Genomic DNA, 26,726 nt, shown 5'->3' on the forward strand with positions numbered 1-26,726 from the left:
GGTTTCCTGACAAAATTGACTGCAAGATCAGCAGCGCGGTTATTTTTTAAATGATAAAAGTGAATCTCAAGTGAAAAATATTCATTTGTTCTGACATATGGACGGAAAACAATATATTTGTAATATTTTGGTTTAATTTAGAGAAATGTATCACATTAGATATTCCTCGGCTCTTTAAGTACAAATTTCCCAAATATAACAAAGTCTCGTTTCCGAGAAAATTAATTTAATATAATCTATTGCACAAACTGTACAAACGAAATCCACGTATTTGTATCACCACGGGCAGTTTAAGGGACAGGACTAGTTCCTATCCAATCAGAGGTAAAGAAAAGAGTCCGTCGCAACCTTTGCACCCCCGGAGCCATATATGTGCACACACAGGCGTGTAAAAGAGGAGAAAGAAGGAGCAGGCCCGGTGTTTCACGTCCATCCTCAAGCAGGCGTTCAGAGTTATGAGCAGCAGCACTACCACAGCCAGCGCTTGCCTCCGTTGTTACAAAGAGCTGCCCGTGTGGATAGTGGAGGACCATCACGATGTAAGCGTTGCTTCGAACTCGAACCGAGGGAACTCTCGATATCACCGTCTATATCTCTCGTTTTCCTTTCTCCCGACTCTCAGTGTAAAAAGGGGTCTCGACACGAAACATCACCATATTCCTTCTCTCCAGAGATGCCGCCTGTCCCACTGGGATCCTCCAGTGTTTAGTGTCTGTCTCCGGAGAAATGCAACCCCATCGAACGTTGCAAGAGTATTGATGTTCTGTTTGGAACGTTCGCATTCCATTCAGAACGCTGACCCGGGTGAATGGAACGCACTGAAATTCTACCGCCTGAATATTCACATTATTCAGAGATTAGCGTTAGTTAATTTAGTTTATTGTCACGTGTACCAAGGTACAGTGAAAAGCGTTTGGTGCATGCTAACCAGTCAGCGAAAGACAATAGATGATTACAATCGAGCCCTTCACAGTGTACATGAGCCCTTCATAGAAACATAGAAACAAAGAAATTAGGTGCAGGAGTAGGCCATTCGGCCCTTCGAGCCTGCACCGCCATTCAATTTGATCATGGCTGATCATCCAACTCAGTATCCCGTACCTGCCTTCTCTTCATACCCCCTGATCCCCTTAGCCACAAGGGCCACATCTAACTCCCTCTTAAATATAGCCAATGAACTGGCCTCAACTACCCTCTGTGGCAGAGAGTTCCAGAGATTCACCACTCTCTGTGTGAAAAAAGTTCTTCTCATCTCGGTTTTTAAAGGATTTCCCCCTTATCCTTAAGCTGTGACCCCTTGTCCTGGACTTCCCTAACATCGGGAACAATCTTCCTGCATCTAGCCTGTCCAACCCCTTAAGAATTTTGTAAGTTTCTATAAGATCCCTCTCAATCTCCTAAATTCTAGAGAGTATAAACCAAGTCTATCCAGTCTTTCTTCATAAGACAGTCCTGACATCCCAGGAATCAGTCTGGTGAACCGTCTCTGCACTCCCTCTATGGCAATAATGTCCTTCCTCAGATTTGTAGACCAAAACTGTGCGCAATACTCCAGGTGTGGTCTCACCAATACCCTGTACAACTGCAGTAGAACCTCCCTGCTCCTATACTCAAATCCTTTTGCAATGAAAGCTAACATGCCATTCGCTTTCTTTACTGCCTGCTGCACCTGCATGCCTACCTTCAATGACTGGTGTACCATGACACCCAGGTCTCGCTGCATCTCCCCCTTTGCCAATCGGCCACCATTTAGATAATAGTCTGCTTTCCCGTTTTTGCCACCAAAATGGATAACCTCACATTTATCCACATTATACTGCATCTGCCAAACATTTGCCCACTCACCCAGCCTATCCAAGTCACCTTGCAGTCTCCTAGCATCCTCCTCACATCTAACACTGCCCCCCAGCTTAGTGTCATCTGCAAACTTGGAGATATTGCCTTCAATTCCCTCATCCAGATCATTAATATATATTGTAAATAGCTGGGGTCCCAGTACTGAGCCTTGGGGTACCCCATTAGTCACTGCCTGCCATAAACTGCCTTCACATGATAGGGAGTAGGTGTTTGTGCAAGATAAAGCCAGTAAAGAGTTGTGTTTGTATGGTAAAGTATCGAATTGTCTTGGTGCAATTTTTGACCTTTTCTGGTAAAAATGCCAAACAAAAAACATTCCCGTCACTGATCTGAAAACTACAGATTTCTTCAGACCATTATTCTCCTTCTAGCATCAATAAGTTCAAGTCATAAGGTCATAAGTGATAAGTCATAAGTGATAGTTAGCCATTTGGCCCATCAAGTCAACTCTGCCATTCAGCCATGGCTGATCTATCTCTCCTACCTAACCCCAATTCTCCTGCCTTCTCCCCATGACCTCTTACACCTGTACTAATCACGAATCTATCTAACTGTCTTAAAAGTATCAACTGACGGCCTCCACAGCCTTCTATAGCAGAGAATTCCACAGATTAAAGAAATCTGACTAAAATAATGTCCTTTAACTCTGTGGCTATGACCTCTAGTCCTAGACTCTCCCAGTAGTGGAAACATCCTCTCCACATCCACTCTATCCAAGCCTTTCACTATTCTGTATTTTTCAATGAGATCCCCCCTCATTCTTCAAAACTCCAGCAAGTACAGGCCCTGTGCCCACAAATGCTCATCATAGGTTAACCTAATCTTTCGTGGGATCAGTTGTGTAAGCCCCCTCTGGACCCACTCCAGAGCCAACATATTTGGCACTTATCTTGCTGTTCGTGGGACCTTGCTATTTACAAATAAATATCAGGGGTCACTCTCAAGTTTGCACTATCACACTGAAGTAGAAAGGTAGCAGGTTCATTCCAGAAGTAATTCCAATGACTCGAGGACAAAATTCAAGGCTGATACTCATGCAGGAGTGCTGAATTTTCAAAAGTATTGTAAACTTTGAATGTAAACTTTCAAACAAGTTATTTCACCAATGTACTACTGGCCTTATCGGATATATAACATATCTGTTGACACTACTGCATGGAGGAGCAGAGGAGTTAATCCCAGCATCCTAGTTAATTCTTCAATTGACATTAAAAAATAATAATCATTTGCTGCCATGTTTCCTCTATTAAAATAGGCGATGAGGCATAAATATTTCACTGATCATAAAGTGTCTTGCATTGAGTTAGCCATGTTTCACCAAGGCTACATTTTTTAAGTTTTCCAAAATAGTTATTTGCATTGACAGAATTCTAGCATCTGTCTGCTTAGTATTTAAATAATTCTAAACCTTGATAATTGATTCCTTTTGGAGATAAATGGAATTTGCATGGCAAATTTGTCATATAGCTTCATAATGTGAGTTAACTCTTCGCAGTTAGTTTCAAGCATTATGCCAGAGGTTCTTGGAAAAAGCAACATTGCAGATATATGGAAAGAGCAGATGAAAGGGTTTCAGAGGAGTCATTGGCCCAAACAGATTAATTCTGAATTAATTTATTCTCTAATTTCATAGTTTGGTGCTTATTTTTTTGAAAACAGATTATGAAGAATATTGTGTGATGCAGGGGCAGTGAGGCGGTAAGTCTTGTAAATATACATAACTAAAACTCTGATCTTGTTATTTTCCAGTTTGGTGGTCTTTCTATTTGCGCAAAAACGGTTTGCGATAGCGCTACGATATTTCGCCAGTTCATTCACCGTTCGCCTGCGCTGCGATTGCACCAAGTTTCATTCCGATCGGTTGAATGTCGTAAAAGTCAGCGAGGTTTAAAAATCTTAAAAAACGTGCGTGCGCAGATCGACCTCTTTTCCTGCCAGCCGCGCGAATTGGTCTCTTCCCCTGTCACTCCCCGGGACAGCCCGCCCCTTCCTGCGCCATCTCGTCTTTACTGGAGCTGCGGGTGGCCGGTGGAGGTTTCCAACTGGACTTTCGGAGGGGCCCGAAGCATACTAGCCCCAAGCAGCCCAGCCCAGGCACAAAAAGCCCAGCCCTAACTTCCCCCCCCCACCCCCACATCCTTTCCCCCCCCACCCCCCCACAACAGCCCACATACACACCCCCCCCCCCCCCCCCCCCCCCCCCACCCCCCCCCCCCATCCACACTCCCCCTCCATCCCACACACCCCCACCCCACACACCCACCCACTCCTCCCTCTCCTACACCTCCTCGTCCACACCACACCCCTCCTTCCCACCCACCCCCACAACCCACCTGCCCACACCCCACTTCCCTCCCCCCTACCCCTCCTCCTCTCCCACAGATGAAGTGGAGGGGTTGGGAGTGCTCGGGGATGAGGGGAAATAAGCCACGCCTGCGCAGTTAGGGGCTATGTGTGAGTGGTGGAATATTAGAAACATAGAAAATAGGCGCAGGAGGAGGCCATTCGGCCCTTCGAGTCAGCACTGCCATTCATTGTGATCATGGCTGATCGTCCCCAATCAATAACCCGTGCCTGCTGTAGATGACTAGTGCATGTGCCTTTAACATAGTGACCTCACCACTACTAACCACTCCCCTTATTAGATGTATAATTGCAACCTCCCCACCCATAGTTCTCTCTCTCTAGCTCCGGTGACAGAGGTAGAACAGCAATGCTTGTGAACTATCAATAAACTATTAGTAAAGACACGATGTGTTGGTGAGACTTCTTTACACCTGCCTTCTCCCCATATCCCTTCATTCCACTAGCCCCTAGAGCTCTATCTAACTCTCTGTTAAATCCATCCAGTGATTTGGCCTCCACTGCCCTCTGTGGCAGGGAATTCCACAAATTCACAACTCTCTGGGTGAAAACGTTTTTCCTCACGTCAGTCTTAAATGGCCTCCTCTTTATTATAAAACCGTGGCCCCTAGTTCTGGACTCGCGGTACATTGGGAACATTTTTCTTGCATCTAGCTTGTCCAGTCTTTTTATAATTTTATATTGAGCTGGGGGAAAGTGTTGCGTTGGGGAACGGGTGAGTGGTGGAATATTGTGTTGGGGAATGGGTAGCGTTGGGGGACCAGGCCTCCTGTGTGACTGGGAACCAACGGGTCCCACTTAATCTCGTTTTGTATAAAAATTTTGTTTCAACATTTAGAACAAGAACATTTGTAATTTATTAATCAGGAATTATGATCTCATATACTTTTTTTTTTAACCTAAGAATGCAAGTGAGTTCAGGGAATTTAAGAAAGCTATTTCAGTGTGATATGTATTTTGGGTAGAATATGATCTAATCTGCAGTGTGGCCATTCCTCAATTTAGATAAGAAACATAGAAACATAGAAAATAGGTGCAGGATGTTTTGTTAACTAAGATCATGTCCATGGATATGGGGCTGAACAAAATGCATTCTGATGATTTTCATTTCATGTGACCTTAGACACGGGTATAGGGATCTTTTCCTATCATTGTGAAATTTAGCTTTGGTAATCAAAAATATGTCCCATAGAGTCAATGGAGTTATAACAAACATGTCAATTGGATGTTCATAAATTGAGCAATTACTGTATTTGAATATTGTCTTCTCCCTTTGTGTTAATATTTTGCAGGTGGTGCCATACATCTATCGAGCAATTGGTTCAAAGCATTTGCCAAGTGAAAACATTGCCCTGGTTCACTTAGATTCTCACCCAGATCTTCTCGTCCCACTTGACATGCTAGCTGACAGCGTGTTTGATAAAGAGTTTCTCTTTGGGTAATGCACGATTACTTTGCATTTAATGATTTAACTAACTTATGCAGTCTTAATTAATAAATAATTTCTTAATAGACAATTCTATTTGACTATGGAACAGCATCCCATTTCTACAGTTTTTTACATTACAAAACAATCCAAGGCCCACACTTAACACAGTTTACATAAACATCCATCACAGTGAGTCTCCAACAGCTCCTCACTGTGATGGAAGGCAAAGTCTTTATCTCTTCCCTTTGTTCCTTCTCCCGTGGTTCAGCAGTCCTACTGCAGTGTCGAGGCGAACTGGGGCTCCGATGTTAAAGCCCCCGACGGGCGATGGTAAGTCCTGAGGCCGTTTAAGCCACGCGGGGCGATGTTAGGCCCCGGCTCCATGTCCTTAAACCCGCGATTCCAGCGGGAGACGTCGCCGTTGCGGAGCTCGGAAAAGCGATCTCCCTCCAGGGACTTGGAGCTCCCGATGTTCCCGTCCACCAGGTCTGCGGCCGGTGCCTCTGAACTCCAAAAGTCGGGTCGCAGCCGCACGCCACCACAGCTCTTCCCGCTCCGAAGTTGGCCAGCTCCGCGATGTCCGTTCCACAGGCTCTGCAACTGGAGCCCCAGGTTAGTACCGGCCGGAGGTCGTCGCCGGCTCCACGATGTTAGGCCCAACGACATCCTAGACCCGACGGAATAGTAGGGTCCCCGCACAGGGAAGAGATTAAACGGTTTCCCCCACAGCCCCCCCCACCACCCCCCACATATACACAGCTAAAAATAAAAATAAAAACTAACTCAAGACATACATTTAACAAGACAAACATAAAAAAAGACAGACGACTGTAGTCGAGCCGCTGCCGTTAGGCGCCGCCACTAATATCCCATCAGAACTGCTTCCTCCATCAACTTTTTAAAGTCTAGACTTAAAACTTATTTCTACTCACAAGCGTTTCTTGAGGTCCTCTGAGGGAGCGCTGTATGTGTGTATTTATGTATGTATTGATGATCTATGTACCACTGTTTGTAGCACGTTAGTAGCTGCACTGATGTAAAGCACTTTGGTCAACGAGAGTTGTTTTTAAATGTGCTATAGAAATAAAATTGACTTGACTTGACGACTATTTCTTAATATTTAGTGTTTGTGAATATTGTCGTGGGTAGGTGAGCATGCTTGAGGCTCTCATTCAAACTTGAATGATAATTCAGTTGTAGATTGAGGTGGAAGTATTGGAATGCATTTGTACATTTTGGATAAATTAGTTGTGCTTGAATAATTAAACAAGGCAACTTTTATTCTCTCATCTTTTTTCTGTAGGCTTGCACAGCTGGTGATTGCATGTTTCTTTTAACTGGGACTTGGAGAAAGTTTAATTTCTTCAAATCTAAAGTAATTCCCATTCAAAATTGTGAAATAACACAGTTCAATGCTAAATTTATTTCCTACATATCAATATAATAATCTTTATTTTAATCCTTCAAGGCTACATCACGTGTTATTTCTGGGTGGAGGGGGTCGGGGGGGAAACCATGTAGATTACAAGGGAAAATCAGGAAAAATGCTAATGTAAGAAATGTAAAATAAAAAAAGAGAAAAACTCAGTTAGTCAGGTCGCATCTGTGGGAAGAGAAACCAAACTAAGGTTTCAGATCGAAGACCTTTTGTTGTCCCTGATATGAAGACCCTTTGACATACCTGATATGGTGAAGTCAGTTTGACCATAGGAATAAGCTGTAAGCAAGGTTATCTGGTCAATGAGTGAATTGTTAGAGAGTGAGAACATTGGCAAACGATGTAGTTGCGAAATGTGGAACGAGAAGTCATGCCCAGCAGGTAGGCATAGGGAGTAGAGTCAACGTCTAGTCCTTATGAGCTGAAAGTTGATATTATGCATAAAGCAATCAATATAGCATGCTGCAGTGGGCTCATGCATGTTGGAGCACATACCTCAATTATTTGGGATATTATTCACTATTGACCTGTGAGTGTCAAAACAGAACTCAGACAAGTTAGGTTGGCATAGTGGTGCTGCGGTAGAGTTGCTGTCTTACAGCGCCAGAGACCAGGGTTTGATCCTGACTATGGATACTGTCTGGACAGAGTTTGTACATTCTCCCCGTGACTGTGGATTTTCCCCCAGGTGCTCTGTTCCTTCCACACTTCAAAGGCCTACATGTTTGTTGGTTAATTGGCTTGGTAAATGAATAAATTGTCCCTAGTGGGTGTTAATGTGCGGCAATCGCTGATCGGCGCGGACCCATTGGGCTGAAGGGCCTGTTCCCGTGCTGTATCCCTAAAAAACTTGTTTTTTTAAAGTCATACAGGTTTATGGGTCAATTTGCTTCGGTAAAAATTGTAAATTGGCCCTAGTATGTAAGATAGTGTGCAGGGATAGTTGGTCGGCGTGGACTCAGTGGGCCAAAGAGCATGTTTCTCTGCTGTACCTCGAAAACTAAAAGGGAGCTACACTCTGGGAATTAGCTTACCACGTTTTATCCTGAATGATCACAGTGGGCAGGTTGATTCTGATCAACTGGGAAAGTGTGTCCATTAAGGCCTTTGACTTTGCTTCAAAGTATGTCAACAAGTATGAAGCACTTGGGAACTTGCTGAAGAACTATTGGTGTTTTAGAGGAACATAGGCCTGCTCTTGCAAAGCTAATGTCAGCTTTTTACTGATTGACAACATGGATGAGTAATGGAACTTCCTTTTCTCCCCACCCTTCTCTTCGTCTAGAGGCCTGAGTATTGAGAATTGGATCATGCCTGTAGTTTATGCCGGCCATTTTCTCGCATGTGTTTTGGCTTCATCCATCTTGGGCTGAACAGATCACCGATGGGAAACACAGCTTCATTGTCGGTAGAGATTCCTCAACTAAAACAATCAGGTATTCCAGTCATTACACTAAGAAATCATCCTATCTTGACTCGTGTCACAAGATGGAGAGTGTCACAATGATGAGTTCAGAGAATAGTTGGAAACTTGGTTGTTTTGTACTGGCAGATTGAGTACAATTGGGAAGTCTACTGACTAATTAACAATTATTATGACTTAATTTAACTGCATTTCCTCTTAGTACAGTCACTTTTGGTTCCCTCTGCCCGCTCTCCTGTGTTAAAGCAACTATATCATTGAAGCCATTATTTTAAGGAAATCTTTGCTTTCGTTTCTACAATGCAACCATGATGATGTACAAGTCATACCTCCTATAAATTCAGCAAATTATCAAAATTTAAAATATCTACTGAACCTTAAAACATACTGAAAAGGAACCATTTTTAAACGATTTGATTTAGCAGAAAAAACTTTGTGACATTGAACTCCATCTTATGAATACACGTGTCAGGTTATTTACACATTTTTTTAATGTTTTTTTAAACGTGGTTCTTACAGTAATTCTTTACCTGGTCAGGGTTACAAGTACAGAGAGCTACTTCCTGAGTGATGGTCTCTATGTCTCGGAGGAGTTGCTGGAGAACAAGAAGGTATTGAGTCTGCAGGTCATCAAAGTAGAAGCAAGAGAACCAGACAGATGTGCCTGTCTGGGAGAAACTGGAGAATCCATTGCCAAAAGAACAAAGCGGGATCAAGCAACATTTAAAGACTTGTGTGATGCAAACTGTGGCACAAGCTCCAAAGTGAATGGTCAGAAGGGTGAATACCAACTTGGCAATCACTGTGTGGAGATGGGGCCAGCTGCCGCCAGGGAGGATGCCATTTCGGAAACTGACCAGCTCTGCAATGCAACACCGACATCTGTGACTGAACAGCAGCAGCAGCAGAAGGATGAAATGGTGAAGGATCTGCTTCATGTATTGGAAAAACAGAATGCCTATATCCTAGATATTGACTTGGATTTTTTTTCAGTTAAAAATCCCTTTAAAGAAATGTATACCAAGGTACATTGCATTTTTCTAGCTTTAATTAGGTATTCTTCAATGAAAAAGTTGCAAAACCTTAGCTTTAGGTTTATTTTGATATTATCACAAGTACAGTGAAGAGCTTTGTTTTGCATGCTACCTAATCAAATCGGATAATATACATGAATACAATCAATCCAAATACAAAAAGTAGAGGAAATAGAAAGGTACAGAGTGCAGAACATAGTTCTCAGCATTATAGCGCAATAGTTCCAAAGGCAATGCGGTAAAGGAGAAACAAACAGTACCCTAGCTTATGGCAGAACCATTCAGTAGCCTGATAAGATAAGGGACTAAGGTGTTCCTGAGTCAGGTGCTGCGCACTTTCAAGCTTCTGTATCTTCTGCCCAATGGAAGGGGGGGAAAGAAGGAATGACCAGAGTAGAAAAAATATTTCATTATGATGGCTGCTTTTCCAAGGCAGCATGAAACGTAGATGGAGTCAACAGTGGGGTGTCTGGTCTGTGTGATAGACTGGGTCACATCCATAACGCTCTGCAAATTGTTTTGTTGTCCTGGGCAGAGCTGTTTCCAAACAATTGTTTACAGTGGTAGGCATTCACTGGTTTTAAACTAACTTGGCCGTGAGTTCACCTCCAGTATTGTGTGGGTTTAGTCACAGAGTGATACAGCGTGGAAACAGCCCCTTTGGCCCAACTTGCCCACAGCAGCCAACATGTCCCAGCTACACTATCCCACCTGCCCGCATTTGGCCCATATACCTCCAAACCTGTCCTATCCATGTACTTGTTTAACTGTTTCTTAAACGTCGGGATAGTCCTTGTCTCAACTACCTCCTCTGGCAGGTTGTTTCATGACCCCGCCACCCTTGGCATGGAAAAAGTTATTCCTCAGATTCCTATTAACATAGAAAATAGGTGCAAGAGTAGGCCATTCGGCCCTTCGAGCATGCAACGCCATTCAATATGATCATGGCTGATCATCCAACTCGGTATCCTGTACCTGCCTTCTCTCCATACCCCCTGGTCCCTTTAGCCACAAGGGCCACATCTAACTCCCTCTTAAATATAGCCAATGAACTGGCCTCAATTACCTTCTTTTCCCCTTTGCCTTAAACCTATGTCCTCTGGTCCTGATTCCCCTATTCTGGGTAAGAAACTCTGTGCATATACCCAATCTATTCCTCTCAGGATTTTATACACTTCTAAGATCACCCCTCATCATCCTGCGCTCCAAGGAAAAGAGTCCCAGCCCACTCAACCTCTCCCTCCAGCGCAGACCCTCTAGTCCTGGCAACATCCTTGTAAATCTTCTCTGTACCCATTCTAGCTTGACAGGAGGAGGAGGTGGACCTGCATTGGGTCGCACATTGGAGGGAGTGTACTGCAGGTGGTAGGTGTTTGACAGGGTGGATGTTAAGAGCTTTTTACCTTGGCAATGCAACAGGATAGGAGATCATGCATTTGGAATTCAACTTGAGAGGAATTGTTTCAACCTGAGAATTGTGCCCCTTTGGAATTCTTTATCCCATTGTTATGGGTCTTCAGTTGAATAGTTTCAAGACTGTGGTTGATTGGGAATGGAGGGATATGGAAATTGGGTGAGGAAAATGGAGTCAATGTAAATGAGATCTTGTTGAATGGCTGAGCAAGCTGAAGTAGTTTTGTGGCCTAACCTGTACCTGCTTATTTTGTTTAAATGCTTTGGAAGGAACTGCAGATGCTGGTTTAAACCAAAGATAAACACAAAATGCTGGTGTAACTCAGCGGGACAGGAAGCATCTCTAGAGAAAAAGTATTGGTCTGAAGAAGTGTCTCGACCCGAAACGTCACCCATTCCTTCCCTTCAGAGATGCTGCCTGGCCTGCTGAGTTACTGCAGCATTTTGTGTCTTCAAGTATTATATTAAGATCAGTACTGATTTTAAAAGGGAGCAAACAGAAATATTTCCAAATTTCCAGTAGCTCTTGCTCCTCTTCTTCTCAGCTCTCCCTCAGACCTCGGGCTCCTCCTCTTCCTTTCTCCTTTCTCCTTTCTTCTCCCGCACCCCCCACCCAACCCCCCCCACCCTACATCAGTCTGAAGAAGGTTTTCGGCCCGAAACGTTGCCTATTTCCTTCGTTCCGTAGATGCTGCTGCACCCACTGAGTTTCTCCAGCACTTTTGTCTACCTTTGATTTTCCAGCAACTGCAGTTCCTTCTTAAACGGAAATATAGTCAACTAGTTAAGAAAACAGATATTCTTTGCTGGTTTGTTTGACTCTCCGGAACTCTCCCAGTGTGCCATTCTATCTTCACACTTCCAGCACTGTATTTTGACTCTGAAATATCCGCATTACTCATATTTATCCCTCAATAAATATCTCTGCGACTGATTTCCTGGTTATTATCATAATGCTGGGATCATACTGAACACAATATAAAGTTTTGTTAACAAAATGACAATTACAAAAAGTCCTGTAGACTCAATTAGCAATGTATAAACAACCTTTTCTTTAAGTTGCTGAAGTTTTGAGGTATAATATTCCTGGAACTATTCGTATGAACATATAGGATGGTAAATTGTTTTCATGGGACTAAGGAGACTTAGAAATTGATATTTTATTTGATATCTGTTAATGACACGAGTTAGAAACATGAAAAATAGGTGCAGGAGTAGGCCATTCGGCCCTTCGAGCCATTCATATAACCATATAACAGTTACAGCACGGAAACAGGCCATCTCGGCCCTTCTAGTCCATGCTGAACACTTACTCTCACATAGTCCCATCTACCTGCACTCAGACCATAACCCATCCATATACCTATCCAATTTTTTTTAAATGATAAAATCGAACCTGCCTGCATTTCCACTGGAAGCTCAAACTTTCTCTGAAACTTAGGTGTTGAAACCCAGGCAACATTCTAGTAAATCTCCTATGTACTCTCTCTATTTTGTTGACATCTTTCCTATAATTTGTACCAGAATTGTACACCATATTCCAGAATTGGCCTCACCAATGCCCAGTACTATTTTAACATTGCATCCCAACTTCTATACTCAATGCTCTGATTTATAAAGGTCAGCACACCAAAAGCTTTCTTTACCACCCTATCTACATGAGATTCCACCTTCAATGAACTATGCACAGTTATTCCTAGATCCCTCTGTTCTACTGCATTCCTCAATTCGCTACCATTTACCATGTACGTCCTATTTTGATTTGTCATGATCATGGTCATGGCTGATCATCCAAAATCAGTATCCTGTTCCTGCTTTTTTTCCCCATATCCCTTGATTCCGTTAACCCTTGGAGCTAAATCTAACTATCTTTATGTTTAGTGTGCTGGGTGTTCAGGGCAAGCTTGGACTATAATGACCAGTAAGCTATTTCGAGCTTTAATGACCAGTAAGCTATTTCCAAGCTAATTATCTATTTTCTGAAATGCTTGGAGGTTGTATGTATTAACTTTTCCACTGCCCATCACATCTGCCCTGTTGCATCCCACATGGCCAGTGGAATGGAACTAATGTATGGCACAGATGGGAAACATTCAAATGACACCCCCTCCACACTGGAAGTGTGGTCACCCCAATTTCAACTATTGAGCTGCAGTGTCCAAATATTAAATAAAATATCAACACTTGCATACATGCACATTGAGTAGCCAAGCTCCAAAAGGTTATGAATTATTCACTGAAGCATTCTAGGATGAGCTTAATGTCTGCAAAATAAAGTTGCTCTCCCAACTCTCTCATTGTAGAAAAGCATCTACTCCTGGGACAATAAAAAATAAGATGAATCCCTAGAAAACATACTCCACTTTCCATTTCTCATGACCCATGGCCTAAAGTGAAGACAAACCTTCGAGATTAAATTGACCGCTGCCATCAGCAAGTCAGCACAGTCTTGCAACGTCTAAATAAAGTAATTTTGTGGGGAAAGACCTTTAACTTTGAAAAATGCTAATTGTCAATGCAGCTGCAGTGACTGTAACATTTTTAATCTTCTTGTACCAATTTTGAATCATGGGTTACCCACAGAGAGCACCATGAACATGAGAGAGATAGCACCAATACTCTCTCCATAAAATCATCAATCTACAGGTGAATCAATATTAGTGTCCTCTCCCAGGTACCGTGCTCAGCATTGAGGCTCCAATGGGACTTGGCTGACTCCTTTGGACATATTACATCATTTCAAATGACCATCAACAGAGCAAGAAATGGAATTAATGTATGATGAACGGAATAGATCGGGTACATGCACAGAGTCTCTTGCCTACAGTAGGGAAATCAAGAACTAGAGGACTTGGGTTTAAGGTGAAGGGGGAAAGATATAATAGGAACCCGAGGGGTATCTTTTCCACACAAAGGGTAGAGGGTGTATGGAACAAGTGGCCAGAGGAGGTAGTTGAGGCTGGTACTATTGCAATGTTTAAGAAACATTTAGATAGGTACATGGATAGGACTGGTTTGGAGGGATATGGGCCAAGCGCAGGCAGGTGCGACATTTTGTTTGGTGTAGGCAAGTTGGGTCAAAGGGCCTGCTTCCACACTGTACAAACCTATGACGATGATTAGTGTGATAGGGTGCTTGATGGTCCCCCCCCCCCCCCTCCATTGCAGGGCACCATAATGTTTGGGATACAGCAATGTTATGTAATTGAAAGTAGTCATGTTTAATATTTTGTTGCATATCCTTTGCATGCAATGACGGCTTGAATTCTGCGATTCATGGATATCACCAGTTGCTGGATGTCCTTTCTGGTGATGCTCTACCAGGCCTGTACTTCAGCCATCTTTTGCATATGCTTGGTTTGGGGGCTAGTCCCATTCAGTTTTCTCTTCAGCATTTTAAAGGCTTGCTCATTGGGGTTCAGATCGGGTGACTGACTTGGCCACTCGAGAATTGACCATTTTTTAGCTTTGGAAAACTCCTTTGTTGCTTTAGGTTTGGGTTCATTGTCTTGCTGTAGAATGAACCGCTGAACCATGAGTTTTGTGGCATTTGTCTGAACTTGAGCAGATAGGATGTGTCCAATCACTTCAGAATTCAAAATGCTACTACCATCAGCAGTTGTATCATCAATGAAGATAAGTGAGCCGGTACCTTCAGCAACCATACAAGCCCAGGCCATAACACCCCCACCACCGTGTTTCACAGATGATGTGGCATGCTTTGGAACTTGGGCAGTTAATTCTCTCCTACATACTTTGCTCTTGTCACTCTCATGCAAGTTAATCTTTGTCTCATCTGTCCACAACCTTTTTCCAGGACTATGGTTGCTCTATTAAGTACTTCTTGGCAAACTGTAACCTGCCCATCCTATTTTTGCAGCTAACTAGTGGTTTGCATCTTGCAGTGTAGCCTCTGTATTTCTGTTCATGGGGTCTTCTACGGACAGTGGTCATTGACAAATCCACACCTGACTCCTGAAGAGTGTTTCTGATCTGTCGGACAGGTGTTTGTGGATTTTTCTTTATTATAGAGAGAATTCTTCTGTCATTAGCTGTGGAGGTCTTCCTTGGCCTTCCTTGGCCTTCCTTGGCATTTGCGATTACTAAGCTCACCAGTGCTCTCTCTCTTCTTAATGATGTTCCAAACAGTTGATTTTGGTAAGTCTAAGGTTTGGTAGGCCTAAGGTTTGGCTGATGTCTCTAACAGTTTTATTCTTGTTTCTCAGTCTCATAATGGCTTCTTTGACTTTCATTGCCACTGAGAGCTCTCTTCTACCTGCATTAAGGAGGCAATTAAACACACCTGAGCAATTACACACATCCGTGAAACCATGTGTCCCAAACATTATGGTGCCCTGAAATGGGGGGACTATGTATAAACACAGCTGTAATTTCTACATGGTGAAATCAAAATGTATAAAAATGGACTTTAATAAAATCTGACAATGTGCACTTTAACCACATGTGCTTTTTTCTATTACTAATCTCAAATTGTGGAGTACAGAGGCAAATAAATAAATGATGGGTCTTTGTCCCAAACATTATGGAGGGTAGTGTATATCCATGTCTGCATGTGATTCCATAATCTTGTTTTTTTCAACAGGAGGAATATGAAATTCTCAAGCAGTTATACAGTTTTACTAAACCTGACTGTGAAGAGACAAGTGAGGTATGTGGCAATGAAATTTAGATCCTGTCTGTTTTTACGTGTTTTCACAGGAAGTGGACATTGCTAGTTAGGAAAGCATGTGCTTCCATTTCCAGTTGCCCTTGATTTGTGTGGTGGTGATGGGCCATTTCAGAAGGTACTTCAGAGTTAACAAATTGTTGTGCCTCGATCGGTAATAACGACAGATTTCTTTCCCTCAACAATCCGTGGTCATTGTTACGAATGCTACTTTTTTAATTACTTGAATTCACATTCCCAGATGCCTTGGTGGGATTTGAACTTCCAATCATTGTTCCAAAATGTAGAATGCCCAGTCTGATATTTTTGTGACAAAAGTCAGCGTGAGACTTATGTTATTGAATGAGAAGTGGAATTCATATTTGTAACCACTTCAAATTTCCAATTAACTGCTTGACATCTACTTTCTTAAATTGAAGTATATTTAAAAAAGAATGGCGATTTATCCTTGATATTGACACATGAGGTGGATCACTATAGAGCCATACAGTGTAGAAACAGGCCCTTCAACATGTCCTATCTACACGTCCAACTTGCCTGCAGTTCGCCCATATCCCTCCGAATCTGTCTTATCCATGTCCCTGTCTAATTGCTTCTTAAACGTTACAATAGTCCCTGCCGCAACTACCTCCTCCAGCAGCTCGTTCCATACACCCACCACCCGCTTGGTGAAAAAGTTACCCCTCAGATTCCTATAAAACCTTTCCCCTTCACCTTCAACCTATGCCCTCTGGTTCTTGATTCCCTCACTCTGGGCCACAAACTCTGTGTCTAACCGATCTATTCCTTTCATGATTGTATACACCTCTATAAGATTACCCCTCATCCTCCTGCACTCCAAGGAATAGAGTTCCAGCCTGCTCAACCTCTCCCTATAGCTCAGACTGTCGAGTCCTGGCAGCATCCTCATAAATTTTCTCTGTACCCAGAACTGAACATAATACTCTAATGTGGCCTCACCCATGTCTCTTATAACTGCAGCATCATCTCCCAATTTCTATATTCCATACTCTGACTGGCGAAAGCCAATGTGCCAAAATACTTTTTGACCACCCCATTGACCCGTGACTCCACCTTCAAGGAACTATGTTATGTACCTGCATTCCTAGATCCCTCTACTGTACAACACTTCCCAGTGCCCTACCATTCACCATTTAGGGCCCGCCCATGTTAGACTTCCCACTATCTTGTGCTTTTAGCCTGTGTGCTCATATGTATGCTGAGAGTTTAAAAAGATGCTGTGTATGAATCAATTTAAATCCAAACCTACCGTTTATTCAGAGTTGTTTTCTAATGGAATGTGAAAATGCATTAATAGTCTAACCCTGGAATTGACGTGTTATTTAATGAGCTGATCCCAAATCAATTATATACATGTTTTATTATTCTGTGTAGTTTGGGAGATATTAAAGAGATAGTTTGGACTGAAGGAACCTTGTACTTAACTTCACTGATGTGTAAGCACCCTTGACACAAAGTGTGGTGATAAAGACTGGCATTGACATTGAGGCAGCATTTGATCAAGTATGATTTGCTTCACAAAATGCACAGCACCAGCTCATCAAGTTGCCCTTGGATTGGGGGCTCTGTGGAGAATGCTGGTGGTGTATTATTGAAGGGGTTGAAAGCAAGATTGTGATCCACTTCAATGATACTTGTCTGCGGTGTCAAACAGCCAGTTGTAAGTTGAGCCCCTAACAGATCACAACAAGGTGTGATATTAGTTTTAAGATCAAAAACAGTTTGAGAGATCTCAAAATAAAACGAGACACAAGAGATTTCTGCATTTACATTTGAGAAGAACCTAATGCAAAATAACGCCATCACCTACTTAAATTAACCCATTATGTCATGCCACCATTTTTTCTTGATAGACAAACTTAAGCAAGTGAAAAATGATGACGTAGTGATGACCATTGCACCCAAATGGAAATGTAACATTTTGCAATAGGTTGTAGTTATGGGACACAGTTTGTCCTATAGCGTCATCTGCTCCCAGTAGCTGGTATAGGACTCTTCCAAGCTAAGCCCTTCCAGTGTAAAAAGTGTACTTTGTTTTAGCCATAATCCAGTATTCACAATAAAGATCTGCTTCAGTTAAAAAATAATCATGTTATCAATCCCACTTTGATTTTTGGCGCTGGTGTTGTACAAAATTATAACCATTTATTAACATCTCAATTGTCTTAACTTGGGGCCAACACTTAGATATAATGATGAGGAAGACATGGCAGCATTTCTACTTACTCAGAAGTTTAAGAGGATTGGGAATACTCCAACAAACATTTACAGATGCACTGTAGAAAGTATTCTGACCGGTTGCTTCATAGCCTCCAATGCACAGGCACACGAGTGGTGGGTGCATCCCATTCCACCACTCTCTGATCTGGGTGTTATCTAAGTCAATGTGAGTTTAGTTTGAGTTCATTTTTTTGTCACGTGTACCGAGGTACAGTGACAAACTTGTTACGTGCTAACCAGTCAGCAGAAAGACATGTGCCTGTGATGTTGCTTCAAGCAAGATTTTCATTGTACCTATACCGCACCATACTTAAGCATTTGACAAATAGTCAACTTGACTTGTGATCAATTAAAAATAAGGCATGCTGCATTGAGGAAGCTAGACTAATGATTGTAAGTGTTTGTCACCATTCCTTTTGAAACAACGCGTCATGAAAACTACACCGGAATTTGTTTATCATGATTTAACTATTTGCTTTCAGATCATTCTATGCAAAGTACCAGTGTCAGATTTTCAGGTGTGTTTGTTCAGCAGTGAAGAATGAGATGATTTGAGGTCAGCAATCCTACTTTGAAATAATACCATGCTTTATCATGCCCAGGAGGACATAATCAATTGCACGGAAGCCCGGACAAGGCAATTGGAAGATTTGGAAGCTGCATTTGCAGATCTGTGTGATGATGACAGTGAAGAGAACGTAAAGAAGTGGGCGGCAGTCCCTGGGTAAATGAAATAAATGCTAATCAGTACCATGAACCATGGTTGTTTCTCTAAAAATTAGTTTAATCACATTTTGACCTATTGCTTGCTGCTCTTCAATTGTCTTCCATGAATCCTTTCACCTTCTGCTTCCTGGGATTTGTGGTGTTGCCCCCCCTGCCCAATCCCATATCCAAATATGTGTACGGAGGAACTGCAGATGCTAGTTTATACCAAAGATGGACACTAAGTGCAGGTGTAATTCAGTAGGTCAGGCAGCATCTCTGGAGAGAAAGGATGGTGACGGTTCGGAATGCGGAACGGAATTGGGTCGAGTCTGAAGAAGTATTCCGAATCAAAACATCACCCACCCTTTTTCTCCAAAGATTCTACCTCACCCACTGAATTACTCCAGCAATTTGTATCTATCCCAAGTCTAGAAAAGCAGCCTTTCTCATGGTGAACCCAAGAACCAGAGGATAATTGTGTACTGATTAAGAAGACACAACGAACTGCAGATGTTGGTTGCCACAGAAGGACACAAAGTGCAGGAGTAACTCAGCCGGTCAGGCAGCGTCTCTGGGAACATGGATAGATGATGTTTCGGGTCGGGACCCTTCTTCAGATTGATTAAGTCTTCCCTTCTCATAAGAACGGAACCTAGAATTACACAGGAACACTCTGAGTTAGGTTGTGAGGTCAAATTTCACTCTTATGCTGACCGGTTGCATGTGGCTTGGTTCGGCAATTTGAGCACCCTGGAAAGGAAAAGACTACAAAAAGTAATAAACACTGCCCAGTCCATCATCGGCTCTGACCTTCCTTCCATCGAGGGGATTTATCGCAGTCGCTGCCTCAAAAAGGCTGGCAGTATCATCAAAGACCCACACCATCCTGGCCACACACTCATCTCCCTGCTACCTTCAGGTAGAAGGTACAGGAGCCTGAAGACTGCAACAACCAGGTTCAGGAATAGCTACTTCCCCACAGCCATCAGGCTATTAAACCTGGCTCGGACAAAACTCTGATTATTAATAACCCATTTTCTGTTATTTGCACTTGATATCAGTTTATTTATTCATGTGTGTGTATATTTATATCATGGTATATGGACACACTTATCTGTTTTGTAGTAAATGCCTACTATGTTCTGTGTGCTGAAGCAAAGCAAGAATTTCATTGTCCTATACAAGGACACATGACAATAAACTCACTTGAACTTACTTAAGTACAAACAAATAGGGTGACATTTGGGTACAATACAAGTGTGCTCTGTTTTGACCAAGGTGTTATCATTCAGCTGGGGGTAAAACCATGAATGTAAGAGACACATGGCACAACGGGGGAGATTAATTACTTCATCTTCTCCAGCAATCATTACACTTCAGAAATACCTTATTGGCTATCAAGTGCTTTAGCACATCCAGAAAGTGAATTTAAAGATCTGACTTTATCTTGCACTAAAGTATATAATGGGTATCAGGAGTAATGGGGAGAAAGCAGGTGAACGGGGTTAAGAGGGATAGATAGATCAGCCATTATTGATTGGTGGAGTAGACTTGATGGGCCGAATGGCCTGATTCTGCTCCTGTAACTTATGAAATTATGAAAGACGCTACTTACAAAGGAAGGTTTTCCCCTTGGGAAATGGCCCATTGGATGCAACTGATTTGTGCAGAAGTTTGTGTTTCTGATATCTGTCCTTGTTCCATCCACTCAGCCACATTTGCTGCATTTGTAACCACTTTATTTTCTCTCTGGATATTTAGTCCCAAATTTTAGAATCTCCTCCAAATGGAAATATTCTCTCTATGTCTACACTGCCCAAATAATTCATGATTTTCTTGCTCTCTGTCGAGTCACCACAAAATCATTGTCAAAATTCTGGAATTTGGTTATGCCTTTCATAGAAACATAGGAGGTTGCAGACCCTTAACAGACAATGGAGTCGTTTTGAAGTGTGTTCTTTGGAATGGATGCTTAATTTAGAACCACTGTCAAACAGTGCACAGTACAACTTTGTATTTTCTTTTATTTAATAATTCTAATTTTGCCAAGGGTGTCTCAATTTAAAAATGTGCCACAACATAAAAGATACGACACTTGTGCATTCATCGTTAAGGGTGGAAAAAACTTGTTAAGTTGGGGAATCATAAAGATATACAGCACTGAAATGGGCCTGTCAGCCCAACTTCCCATGCCGACCAAGATGCCCCATCTAAGCTAGTCCCATTTGTCTTAATTTGGTCCATATACCGCTAAGCCTTTCCTCTCCACTTTTAATGAACAAGGGATCCTGAGCGAAAAGCAGAAGCACAGTGCACAAAAACTGGGAAATTACATTAAAAATAAAATTCCGCTTTGGCCCGAACTGTGGACTAATGCCAAATCTGGACATCACACTTTGGAAATGATATGAAGACTTTGGAGAAAAAAAAGTAAAGAAAAAATAAATTTTGATTACATTTTGGAACTACATTGTCAATGAAATTGAAATCTTTTTTAGGGAAGAAAACATTTTTTACATGAATTCAGTTTCTAAAGGTAAAAATCTAAGAAAATAGTGTGTCATTCCCTTTCCAATTTGTGTGAACTGCACATTTTGTGCATGCTTCTCAGGATATTGTATTATTTTGATTTATTTTTTCCAAAAATCATCCTTGCATGTTTCAGTCATTATCTCATTGGAATTTGGGATTTATTTGTAGAATGAAAAAACTTGGTGACCTTGTGCTTAGCCTAAAGGACAGGATGGGAACACCTGACTATGAAATGGTATGTACTGTTGTGTCCATCTGCAATCCCACCCCATTAACTGGGTAATTTAGCTTTGGTTAATTAAATTAAACCCAGAATAAATGCTGGGAACACTGGATGTTATTTAGAAACAAAATCATATGGTTCACAAGCATCCTCAGAGGTAGGAAATCTGCTGTCTTTGGCCCAGCCAAGTCCTGCCTACCTTCATACCACATCAAAATATAATACACTAAATTGTGCTCTAAATGGCTTAGCAAGCCTTTCAGTTAAGCAATTGGGCATAGACAATGAATTCTGGCTCTCATTATTTCCAGTTAATGATTTTTTTTTAAATGCTTGTTTTAAGACCAGTTAACCCAGATATCATTTGCATTAATTATTCCCTTGAGGGCAAAGGTCTTGGGTAGAGTGATCATCCATTTTGTCTGAATCAGTAGTCATGAAACTTCTTTACACAATTATTCACTCTAGTTTTTTAGTTTAGACATACAGAATGGAAACAGGCCCTTTGGCCCCCTGAGTCCACGCCGACCAGCGATCCCCATACACTAACACTATCCTACACACTACAAACCTGTACGTCTTTAAATTGTGGGAGAAAACCAGAGCTCTCGGGGAAAACTCACGAGGTGAAAATACAAACTACAAACACAGGTAGTGAGGATCATGTCCGGGACTCTGGTGCTGTACAACAGCAACTCTACTGCTGCACCGAGTTGATTGATTTCTATCTATTGAATAGAAGGAAACTATTCAACCTCCCGTCCCTGTGCTAGATCTTTATGGAATTGGCATTAATCTCACAGCGCTGTTCTTTCAACATAGTTCTGTAAATACTGTATATTCTTGCATTCTCTTTTAAAAGTAATTGAATCTTCCTCCATTGGCCTTTCAGCCAGTGCATTCCTTATCACAACATCTGGTGTAAAGTAAAATGATTCCTCTGATGTGGTCCTTTTGCTGGCTCTCATCAGTTGTGCCATTGGTTGTTGGCATTTCAAAGTGAGGGGAAAAAGTGAAATGCAAGGGACTGCAGCTGCTGTAATCTTAAATGATAAACAAACTACTGTGGAGGGTCAGGCATCATTGATACAGCAACTTCCCTGAATGGTTCCTGGGAGCGAGATGTTATGTTTATAGATCAACTGCAAATTGATACTCATGCCTGTTGCAGGTAGTTGAAGCTGCCTCATTGCTTCAACTAGTGTTGACGTGTTGATTGCTTCTTGGTTTCAGGTTCACCAAGCTGGTCTGACTTGTGATTATTCCGAGCTGCCGCACCACATCAGCACAGAGGAAGAGATTGATAACCACATGTCATCTGTGAAACGGCTGTTGAAAGCTCTACCCAAGCCGACTCTCATAACAATAGCACGGTATGAAAGTTATTTCAATGCAGAGCTGCAAAGGGTTTTGAAACAATGGGCATTATCCAATGATTTTGGCTCTTTAATGTACTTTCACTTTAGATATACGGCGTGGAAACGGACCCTTTGGCCCAGCACGTCCGCATCGACCAGAGATCCCTGTACACCAGCACTACACACAATAGGGACAATTTACTATTTTACCAAAGCCAATTAACCTACAAACCTGCACGTTTTTGGATTGTGGTAGGAAACCAGAGCAGCCGGAGAAAACCCACACGGTTACAGCAATTCTACCACCACCCCACCATGCCACTTCTTACAATCCAATAATATGAGTATTGAATTTTCCAAATTCAGGTAACCCACACTCACAGTGTCCCTTTTGATTCACCCCCAGCCCTCATCTGATTCCATCTGGCTATCCACCACACTATCCCCGCTAACTCTCGTATCCCCTCCCCCAAATGGTTCCATCACCCCTCCTTTATCTTGTTCCATTTCTTTCCCTCCTTACTTCTCAGATTCCAGACCTATAACCTTTTTTACACAGAAGGTGGTGAGCATATGAATTGAACTGCCAGAGGAGCGGCACGGTGGCACAGTGGTAGAGTTACTGCCTTACAGCGCCTGAAGCACCGAAGACCTTGTCCGATCCCGATGATGGGTGCTGCCTGTATGGAGTTTGTACTTTCTCCTCGTGACCTGCGTGGGTTTTCTCCGGGATTTTCGGTTTCCTCCCACACTCCAAAAACGTACAGGTATGTAGGTTAATTGGCTTGGTGGATGTGTAAATTGTCCCCAGTGTCTGAAGGATAGTGTTAATGTGCGGGGATCGCTGGGCGGTGCGGACTCGGTGGGCCGAAGGGCCTGTTTCCGCGCTGTATCTCCAAAACCTAAACTTAGAGGAAGCTGTAGAGAGGCAGGTACAATTATTTTTTGGATTCAATTTTCTTGCATTAATGCTTAATAGATATTTTCGGCAGGTGCATGAATAGAAAAGGTTGAGAGGGATAGCTGAGAGAGACGTATTGCATGGCATTGACAAATTGGGCCGAAGGGCCTGCTTCCGTACTGCATAACTCTAAGACCCACTTATCACTTTGAAACCCTCCTGACCCCCCCACCCCACCTGGCTCCAACTGTCCATCTCTTCCCTCATCAGCTGGTTCCACCTATTACTTGCCAGTCACTGACTCACTATTCCTACTCGCCTCTTTAAACTGCTCCCTCCCCTCCACAGTATCACCCTGAGATGCTGCCTGACCCACTGAGTTCCTCCACCAGTTTGTTTAGTCCCTTTTGTTGCTCTGGACCTCGGCTTCTGCAGCTTCTTGTGTCAACAAGGCAAAAATCTGTTAGGCAAGATCTGTTTAATTTAGTTTTGAGATACAGCGCGGAAACAGGGCCATCGGCCTATCGAGTCCGCGCCAACCAGCGATTCCACGCACTCTAACACTATCATACACACACTATCGACAATTTACATTTTTACACCAAGTCAATTAGCCAATTAGTCTTTGGAATGTTGGAGGAAACCACATTCCGCTTCCCGGAGAAAACCCACGCAGGTCACAGGGAGAACATACAAACTCCGTATAGACAGCACCCGTGATCAGGATCGAACCCGGGTCTCTGACACTGTAAGGCAGCAACTCTACCTCTGTGCCACCGTAACGCCTCTTTTCTCTGCCGTCAGTGTTTCTAGCAGTCCCCTTTAAAAAAAAAAAATTTTAAAAAAATCTGTATTTATTCAAATGTTTCAGATGATAGTTACCCCAAGTGCAAATTAGAGGTGATAATTTATAGTAAGGTCAATGAGTCAATTCCCTCACAGCCTGTCTTCAATACATTTGCAAATGCTTGTTTCAAGAGTGACCTAACACATGCATTGCTGCTGTTTCAGGTCCAGCTTGGATGAATACTGTCCATCGGAGCAGGTGGACTTCATACAAGAGAGGATGTTGAAGGAGTTGCGCTCTATCTATGGCTCTTTAGATGTCCACCTGGAGTATTGACTGTGACTCTGTCCAGAATGAACAGAGCCAGATTCCTGTTAAACTGATGGAGCAGAATAGTATTTAAGGAATAAATTCTAATTTAACAACCATTACTGATGTGATGCTTTTCTAGTTCTTTCTTTTTTCCAACTATGGAATTAATAAGGAAATCCACTTGACAGATGGTTTTAGATGTGTAGGAAGGAACTGCAGATGCTGATTTACATCGAAGATAGATTCAAAATGCTGGTCTCAGAGGAGCAGCAGCCAGACCAGTGAGTGGGTGGATTGGCTGAAGGAAGTCTTTCTCCTGGGTCAGTAAACTTCGGGTGCTTTAAAAAGAGCACCAAGAGACAGCCCGAGGCAATTAACTTGAAGGTCGCAGTGGAGCAGCAGCCAGACCAGCAAGTGAGTGAATTGGCTGAGACATCCTAATTAGTTGTATGGATAGTTGACTTAATTAGATAGAATTAAGTTCAGGTGGAGCGGAGTGGTCTTGTTGAGGCAAAGTGGGAGTCTTCGGCAAGGAGACTATGTTTAATGGGTTGAGTGTTTAATTTAATTCAAATATTTAAACATTATGAGGGACAAATGTTATTGCAGGTTTGTTAACATGGGAGGGGGACCACTGGTTCTCTGACCACGAGAGTGGGAACTGTTTCCAGAATGAGCTCCTCCGAATGGAAGTGGTGCAGCGGCAGGTTGCGGTTCAGGGAAGACGACATTTAAAAATAGACCTGGAGTCAGGTCATCATTCCGAAGAGAACAGAATGGAGTGTGATTAGAGACAGAAAGGAGTGCAGGCAGGGCAGGAGACTCAAGGATAAAAACAGGTTCACCCACTTGGGAGCTGTAGGGCAAAAGACTCTGGCCAGTTTGGCGACAGGTGCTGTGAATTGAATATGGCTATATTCAAGCGAGATTGCAATCATGGAGAGCCATATGTTATTGCCGTTGTGTTTGTTGCAGGAGATTCTGTGACTAGGGAGACACGCTGGTGTGCTCTGCCCCTGACACCAGAGTCCAAGACGTCTCAGACCGACTTCCGAACATCTTCGAGGGGGAAGGGAGCAGCCGGGGGTAGTTGGTGTGTGTGTGTGTGATGACCTGTGTGGTCCATCAGGTGTGTGTGTGTGCTGTCCTATGTGTGTGTGTGTGTGTGTGTGTGTGTGTGTGTCATGTGTTCCGTGTGTGTGTGTGAGGTGTGTGTGTGTAGTGGACAAAAATGAAGGGGGTAAGAAGAGGGCAGGAGATTCTGCAACGGAGTATAGAGAACTTGGTAAGAGGCAGAAAAACAAGACCTCCAGGGTGGTTATCTCTGGGTTGTTTCCAGAGGGCTAGTGAGGGTAGGAACAGGGAGATAGGCGATCTGAATGTGTGGCTGAGGAGTTGGTGCAGGGGGCAGGGATTTAGTTTCTTGATCACTCGAATCCTGGCTCTGGGGCAACTGCGGTGACCTGAAGTCAGGCACGGGAGCACCATAGTGAGGTGGGGTGACTCCGTTTTGCAGTGCCACACAGGTGCGGACAGGGGATTCTGTGACGACGGGAAAACGTCGACGGAGTTTGGTGGGGAAGTCTTGGTCCCTGGTAAACCAGACACACTACGAGACTCTCAGACCGACTTCCGAACATCTTTCACCACACAGGGGGAAGGTGAGCTCCGGGGGCAGACAGAGGTGTGTGTGTGTGTGTGTGTGTGGTGTGTGTGTACACAAAAATGAAGTGGGTAAAAAAAGGAAGGAAATAATGCTGCAAACGTGAGTATATGATTTTTAATTTAAGCTGTCAATGAAGAGAGAGCAAATTTATTTTAAAAAACCTCTGTCTTTGAAATTAAATGTTATCTTTAAGAATTAGTGCAGTTAAGTGAGATTCAATTCAATGAAAAAAAATGAAATTAACAATGAAATTCAATCAGATGCTTATCTAAAAAGCTAAAGGGCCTGTCCCACGAGCATGCAGCGAGCGCGACCAAACCGGATGCGGGGCCCGCGCAGTGGTCGAGTGAGTG

General features: G+C 42.8%; 1 protein-coding gene across 1 annotated transcript; it reads left to right on the plus strand.

The window, feature by feature from the left end:
- Positions 1 to 147: 147 nt before the first annotated feature.
- Positions 148 to 24,824, plus strand: c2h5orf22 (chromosome 2 C5orf22 homolog). Its single transcript, XM_055658370.1, is given in 10 exon segments — positions 148 to 539; positions 5,514 to 5,659; positions 8,374 to 8,422; positions 8,424 to 8,524; positions 9,050 to 9,536; positions 15,562 to 15,627; positions 18,489 to 18,610; positions 21,295 to 21,361; positions 22,583 to 22,722; positions 24,620 to 24,824. Coding segments are annotated over 10 exon segments (1,374 nt in total). The 5' UTR covers positions 148 to 455; the 3' UTR covers positions 24,732 to 24,824.
- The last annotated feature ends 1,902 nt before the right edge of the window (positions 24,825 to 26,726 follow it).

Source organism: Leucoraja erinacea, chromosome 2, assembly GCF_028641065.1.
Source record: "Leucoraja erinacea ecotype New England chromosome 2, Leri_hhj_1, whole genome shotgun sequence".
NCBI classification, from domain to species: Eukaryota; Metazoa; Chordata; class Chondrichthyes; order Rajiformes; family Rajidae; genus Leucoraja; species Leucoraja erinaceus.